The following is a 7,596-nucleotide window of genomic DNA, read 5'->3' on the forward strand; positions in this document are numbered from 1 at the left end:
GATCTTCTTCGTACCTAAAACAAAAGCAATATCGTGAGCCGAGGCCCAGTAACATACTACCCTAACAGCGTAAACTCATTTCAATTCATTTTATTTACTTTGCAATCAGGGAGAATAGAACATAGTAAAACATTTTCATAAATGCAATAAAACATCAATTATAACTTGAAACTTTGATAGTTCCCATTATCTTTCATAAAACCTTCTTTTTACTTGGTAACTGACAAGTTAGCCTTGCGGGACGTCTCCCACCTTGCGATAGTCCTCAAGGAGCACTCTCCCTTGTTGGACATACGCCCGTACCTAAATAGTTTCTCTTTTAGCTTGCGGTAACCCTCAAGGAGCACTCTCCCTTGTTGGGTATCCCGCGGTACGGCGGTACGTGCACGACCTAAAAATAGTAACCCCACTAACTGCCAGAACCTGTTACACTTTTATTTATCATGTTTCGTATCTTATTCATAACTCATAAACATCATCTTATAAAATCATTCATAAATATATTTAAATATCATCATTCATAAAACACACTTCGTAAATACATTTCGTATCCCACAATCCAATAAAAACACATCATTATAAACATATTTCATAATCTCATAAAACACATTTCATAAGGGGATTGTGGGTGTTAGCAATAGATGTTACCTCAACCGTAGTTTATACTTCCTGTTCGATGGATCGTTCGTCCTGAGCTTCAAGTCCGATTCTTTCAGAATATTAAATTAATGAATTAGTTATTGAAACGATAAATAATCTCAAATCGATATTTATAAATCATAATGAATTTTATAATGAATTTTAATAAAAAGTATAATTTTATAATTTAACGAAAATATTATTAAACGAAATTTAAATCGAAATATATATATATATATATATATATATATATATATATATATATATATATATATATATATATATATATATATATAAATACTATTTAAATTCCATTTTTGACTTATAAAGCTAGTAAATTTATCATTTTTTGTGATCAATAATTAAACCTGAAAAACAATAAGTAATTTTATTAGTAAATAATTATATAGTACAAATTTATTATAATATAAATATTAATTAATTGAAATCTGAAAATGTGTAATTGTCTTACCAAATGCCCAAGAGTTTAGAATTGGGCCAAGAGAATTGGGCTTGGCTTGAGAAATAAATAAAACAAAGTTCCTAAATGGAACTTGTTTTCTTTTTCTGGAAATGAAACACGGGAGCAGGGGAAGGGGAGGGCTCGAAGGAGGAGGGAAGCACGAAGAGGAAGGAGAGGGGAGATGGTGGGCGGCGGCTGGGCGGCGCAGTGCGGAACCACGGCTGAGAGGCGACAGCGGTGGTGGTGGTTTCGCGGCGGTGAAGCAGCAAGGGAGAGGGGGGTTGGGGGTGTGCGAAATAGAGAGGAACAGGGGAATTGGTGGGGGTGACTTGGAGCGGTTCTGGGCGGCGACTATATAGCTCGCCGGAGTATGTGGGGGCGGGAGTTGGTTTACAAGGTGGTGGGGGAGGTTGGGAGTGGTGGCGCGACGTTGGTGGTGCCGCAAGGAACAAAGAAAGAGTGAGGCAAGGGAAGGGAGTTGTGGAGCTGCGAGGAGAGGAGGGAAATAAGGGGTGGCTGCGACGGTGGTGGGTGATCGAGGTGGTGCTAGGCAGCAGGGGTAGTGGTGATTGAAGGTGGTTTTGGTGGCGGCAGCCACCGATGGTGGTGGTGGTTCGAAGCAGAGAAGGGAATGAAAACTTGAATTTGGTTTTGGTTTTGATTTTCTGATGTTGAATTTCCAATTGGAATTAAGACTGATTTGTATAGTCAAGAAGAGTGAAAGAGAAGTTGAAATCCTTGAGGAGCAAGGCATGAATCAAGACTGAATTGAGGGAAGGAGAGGAATGAAGAATTTTCTTCATTCTTGCAATGTACGTGGAGAGCAAAGAGAAGAGGAAAAATGGAATTTTTGATTTTCTAAGGGCATTTTTGTAATTTTACACAGTTGGAATAAATTCAGAAATTGGGTTGCCATTTTTGGAAACTACTAAAAATAGAAATGTTAAGCTAAAATAATTCTTTATAAAAATATCGTTAACGAAAAATAAATAAATTTTCGTTTATAAATTTATCGTTTAAAATAAATCGTAAAAACGTTTAAAATAACGAAAATTTTAAATTATTTCTAATAATTAAAACGAAATTACGTTAATAAAATATTATTAATTTTAATAAATCGAGTTTAAAAATTTCGGGGTATTACATTCTTACCCCCTTAGAAAAAGTTTCGTCCTCGAAACTTGAATTGATTGTTGAAAGTCGAAAATATTTGAATAAAAGTACGATATTTTATTTTAAAACCAAGATCTCACAATTTCATTCCAATTCCGACAATGTCTAGCCTTCATTCCGCCATCTTCTTTAATGACTCCGCTTCAACTCGAGACCTAGAATCGAAGAGTAAAGAATACAAAAGGGGCAAAATTATATGTTGATCTTAATCGTCATTAAGGTTAATTATATTCCGCCGTCGTCTTTTGTATCTCTACTTTACTTCATAAAATAGGATCAAGGAGCAAAGAACATAAAAAGGGGCAAAATTGTTAGCATAGACTAGGCTCCCATTTTTCTTTGTGAGATCCCGTTTGAAAATATTTTCCACTAAAAATAGTAATTTTTAATGCAAAATTATAATTTTGAAGATATATAATGAAAATAAATATTTATCTAACAATTTTAATAGCCAAAATTTATTATAACAATCTCGTACTCTGAGCTCAGGAGAACTTCCATCGAAGGCGGCTTCCATGTAAAAAGATTAGTTATTACCAATGCAATCATGACATCATAAACATAATCCATAAAGTATATCATAATTCAAAAATTGAAATTTCACTTTCAACATAAGCATAACATTCATATTATAATCATTTGATCTAACACACAAGCATGGTTGATTCATAACACGTTTACATAAAACATCGCGATTCGTACATTATATCATTCTTAGGCGACTATTTGGAGATATTGCGTTTTCGTTTGTTCTTGAGCTTCTTTGCTGCAGGAATCTTTTCGTTGACTTTCTTTATTCGATTCGTTTTGATTTCGATCTCCTATCTTTTCTTCTACGTTGAATAACTTCGTTGACTACGTTCGTTGCAGGGGTTCGAGTCAATCACGTGATAGAAAATACATCGTTGGACATACGACTTCGATCGTTACTTATTCTTAGTATTTCAGGTAGACAACCCTTGTATTTCGCGGATAATGCTAAGTCATCAAATGTGCCTTTATCAGAAACAATCTATCTTCCAGAAAACTTAGTTCAGACTACCTGGTTTTATAGACATGTCGTTTTGTCGATTTTCTATTCTCAATTTCATTGCATTCCTCAATCATTCATAACTCATTTCGAATTTCATAACATTCATTGATATCATCAACCTGATACACATACTAATTCTTGATAACTCATTTTGGTAGAATCCTCAAACTTTATATGCAAACTCAATTTCGTCTTTTCGATCACCACAAAACATGTTTTCCCATAACATTTTGCAAACCTTAAATTATCTCTCTTAGCTTTCTTTATGGAGATTATCAAGCATCCTTTCAGATAAATACATAAAAAAACAATCCTTATAAATTATGCGGAATGGTAATCTAAGAATCGATTTCAATCGTAACTTCAATGCTTTAAACCTCGATTTAATTGTTGATTCGCCACTTACGAAATACAAACTCATGCTCTTTCGATACTCTATCATTCAATCTTTTGATATACTAATTCCTGATAACTCCTTTTGATAACATCCTCAAAATCTTATTCATATGTCAACTAAAACGGGTCTTCTACCCTAACTCATGTGGTTCATAACGTTTATGTATAACTTCTTAGCTTCCTTAATAGAGGCATATCAACCATCTTTTAGATACTAGACTTTTGTACTTATACACCAAAATATTTATCATGGATAACACGGGAAGGTAACCCTAGAATCAATTTCATTCATAATTTGAACACTATAAACCTATAATAACCTTAACTTAATTAGTGATCCACCACTCGTGAAATACAACCTTATGCTCGTTTGATACTTAAACATTTATACTATCCTTAAAGATTCCATAACCATAAAAATTCCTCAAAACGATTCATATCCACAAAATATTTGTGTTCGCACCGTGCTTTAACTTAACTTCTTTCAAGAAAACAGTAATGCTTAAACTTTGCCTAGTCTGTCTAGGGTAGGAAACTCATAACATGATAAACATGAAAATATGGGAAGTTCGGATCCAAAGCGAGAGAGATAAATTAAAATAATACCAATGTTGGCGCCATCGTGAATGTTGCGCTTGTTGTGAGCTTCATTCATGGCATCGTTAATGCCCTCGACAATCGATATTTCGCATAATATATTCAATCAGGAAAACATAAATAACAGGAGAATAAATCCCTTTAATCCCGTTCCTACACTCACACTCATTCCATTTTAACTTGAATTGATTTTAACATATTCTTTTTAACTTATTTCTTGAAACTCTTCGCTTAAAACCTATTGAATTTTATTACGTGCAAAACCCGTAAGTTTTAGCACTTATGGTCCAGAACCTTGGCTCTGAATACCAAACTGTAACGCCCCGACTTCTAAACACCATTAATTAGGTTAATTATCTTTAGTTAGCAGCGGAAATCCTAATTTAGTCGGAGCGTCACATGCCGTACCTCCCTCGCGGGAAATACAAGGCGACATAACCTTTTTACATTTACTGACTACTGATGAGTAACAGTAATTATACTTCACTTCAATTAATTCTTTAATATTTACGTCGAAATCTAAATGAAATTTAATAAATATTCCTAACATTGATTAAATTATTAATATTAAAATCTAACTCAAATCATGAAATCAAACTTAGAGTTTAATTAATACATCCCTTTATTACTAATGACACATGATTATCTTTATTAAGCATCGATCGTGAATTTGGTGGTTGCATCCTCACTCTAAGGCATCCCATGATCTTCTTCGTACCTAAAACAAAAGCAATATCGTGAGCCGAGGCCCAGTAACATACTACCCTAACAGCGTAAACTCATTTCAATTCATTTTATTTACTTTGCAATCAGGGAGAATAGAACATAGTAAAACATTTTCATAAATGCAATAAAACATCATTTATAACTTGAAACTTTGATAGTTCCCATTATCTTTCATAAAACCTTCTTTTTACTTGGTAACTGACAAGTTAGCCTTGCGGGACGTCTCCCACCTTGCGATAGTCCTCAAGGAGCACTCTCCCTTGTTGGACATACGCCCGTACCTAAATAGTTTCTCTTTTAGCTTGCGGTAACCCTCAAGGAGCACTCTCCCTTGTTGGGTATCCCGCGGTACGGCGGTACGTGCACGACCTAAAAATAGTAACCCCACTAACTGCCAGAACCTGTTACACTTTTATTTATCATGTTTCGTATCTTATTCATAACTCATAAACATCATCTTATAAAATCATTCATAAACATATTTAAATATCATCATTCATAAAACACACTTCGTAAATACATTTCGTATCCCACAATCCAATAAAAACACATCATTATAAACATATTTCATAATCTCATAAAACACATTTCATAAGGGGATTGTGGGTGTTAGCAATAGATGTTACCTCAACCGTAGTTTATACTTCCTGTTCGATGGATCGTTCGTCCTGAGCTTCAAGTCCGATTCTTTCAGAATATTAAATTAACGAATTAGTTATTGAAACGATAAATAATCTCAAATCGATATTTATAAATCATAATGAATTTTATAATGAATTTTAATAAAAAGTATAATTTTATAATTTAACGAAAATATTATTAAACGAAATTTAAATCGAAATATATATATATATATATATATATATATATATATATATATATATATATATATATATATTATTTAAATTCCATTTTTGACTTATAAAGCTAGTAAATTTATCATTTTTTGTGATCAATAATTAAACCTGAAAAACAATAAGTAATTTTATTAGTAAATAATTATATAGTACAAATTTATTATAATATAAATATTAATTAATTGAAATCTGAAAATGTGTAATTGTCTTACCAAATGCCCAATAGTTTAGAATTAGGCCAAGAGAATTGGGCTTGGCTTGAGAAATAAATAAAACAAAGTTCCTAAATGGAACTTGTTTTCTTTTTCTGGAAAGGAAATACGGGAGCAGGGGAAGGGGAGGGCTCGAAGGAGGAGGGAAGCACGAAGAGGAAGGAGAGGGGAGATGGTGGGCGGCGGCTGGGCGGCGCAGTGCGGAACCACGGCTGAGAGGCGACAGCGGTGGTGGTGGTTTCGCGGCGGTGAAGCAGCAAGGGAGAGGGGGGTTGGGGGTGTGCGAAATAGAGAGGAACAGGGGAATTGGTGGGGGTGACTTGGAGCGGTTCTGGGCGGCGACTATATAGCTCGCCGGAGTATGTGGGGGCGGGAGTTGGTTTACAAGGTGGTGGGGGAGGTTGGGAGTGGTGGCGCGACGTTGGTGGTGCCGCAAGGAACAAAGAAAGAGTGAGGCAAGGGAAGGGAGTTGTGGAGCTGCGAGGAGAGGAGGGAAATAAGGGGTGGCTGCGACGGTGGTGGGTGATCGAGGTGGTGCTAGGCAGCAGGGGTAGTGGTGATTGAAGGTGGTTTTGGTGGCGGCAGCCACCGATGGTGGTGGTGGTTCGAAGCAGAGAAGGGAATGAAAACTTGAATTTGGTTTTGGTTTTGATTTTCTGATGTTGAATTTCCAATTGGAATTAAGACTGATTTGTATAGTCAAGAAGAGTGAAAGAGAAGTTGAAATCCTTGAGGAGCAAGGCATGAATCAAGACTGAATTGAGGGAAGGAGAGGAATGAAGAATTTTCTTCATTCTTGCAATGTACGTGGAGAGCAAAGAGAAGAGGAAAAATTGAATTTTTGATTTTCTAAGGGCATTTTTGTAATTTTACACAGTTGGAATAAATTCAGAAATTGGGTTGCCATTTTTGGAAACTACTAAAAATAGAAATGTTAAGCTAAAATAATTCTTTATAAAAATATCGTTAACGAAAAATAAATAAATTTTCGTTTATAAATTTATCGTTTAAAATAAATCGTAAAAACGTTTAAAATAACGAAAATTTTAAATTATTTCTAATAATTAAAACGAAATTACGTTAATAAAATATTATTAATTTTAATAAATCGAGTTTAAAAATTTTGGGGTATTACATGGTCATACTCCCCATCCCAAGGTTTATGAATTCCTGTGCTTTTCGTTTTGTTATAAAAGGAGGATAAAACTTTTCCCTCAATGCAACAACAAATGAGTCCCAATTAAATCCTTCAACAACACTTAGCCTAGTTCCATTCTCTTTCCACCACAGATCGGCCTCATCTTTTAGGTAAAGGACAGCTTGACCTACTTTCATGTTTTCAGGACAGTTTACCGCCCCAAATAGTTTTTCGAACTCCCTAATCCAGTTTTCTAGGAAGGTCGGATCTGCTTGCCCCTTTAAGTATGGTGGCTTAACTTTGGAAATCCTTTCAAACATGTCCCCTGCAGAATCGGGACGCTCAGTTCTTTCCTGGGTTAA

General features: G+C 35.0%; 1 protein-coding gene across 1 annotated transcript; it reads left to right on the forward strand.

The window, feature by feature from the left end:
* Positions 1–1,212: 1,212 nt before the first annotated feature.
* Positions 1,213–6,446, forward strand: LOC130461509 (uncharacterized). Its single transcript, XM_056829636.1, has 2 exons — positions 1,213–1,439; positions 6,200–6,446. The coding sequence occupies exons 1-2, from the start codon at positions 1,213–1,215 to the stop codon at positions 6,444–6,446; spliced, it is 474 nt and encodes a 157-aa protein (XP_056685614.1).
* The last annotated feature ends 1,150 nt before the right edge of the window (positions 6,447–7,596 follow it).

This window comes from Spinacia oleracea, chromosome 5 (assembly GCF_020520425.1).
Source record: "Spinacia oleracea cultivar Varoflay chromosome 5, BTI_SOV_V1, whole genome shotgun sequence".
Classification (NCBI taxonomy): Eukaryota; Viridiplantae; Streptophyta; class Magnoliopsida; order Caryophyllales; family Amaranthaceae; genus Spinacia; species Spinacia oleracea.

Excerpts from the sequence above, each read along its gene's own strand:
- LOC130461509 (XM_056829636.1), top strand. The coding sequence starts at position 1,213 with ATGAAACACGGGAGCAGGGGAAGGGGAGGGCTCGAAGGAGGAGGGAAG. Across the intron at positions 1,440-6,199 it reads GGTGGGGGTGACTTGGAGCG|GAAATACGGGAGCAGGGGAA; the intron begins GTTCTGGGCGGC and ends TTTTCTGGAAAG.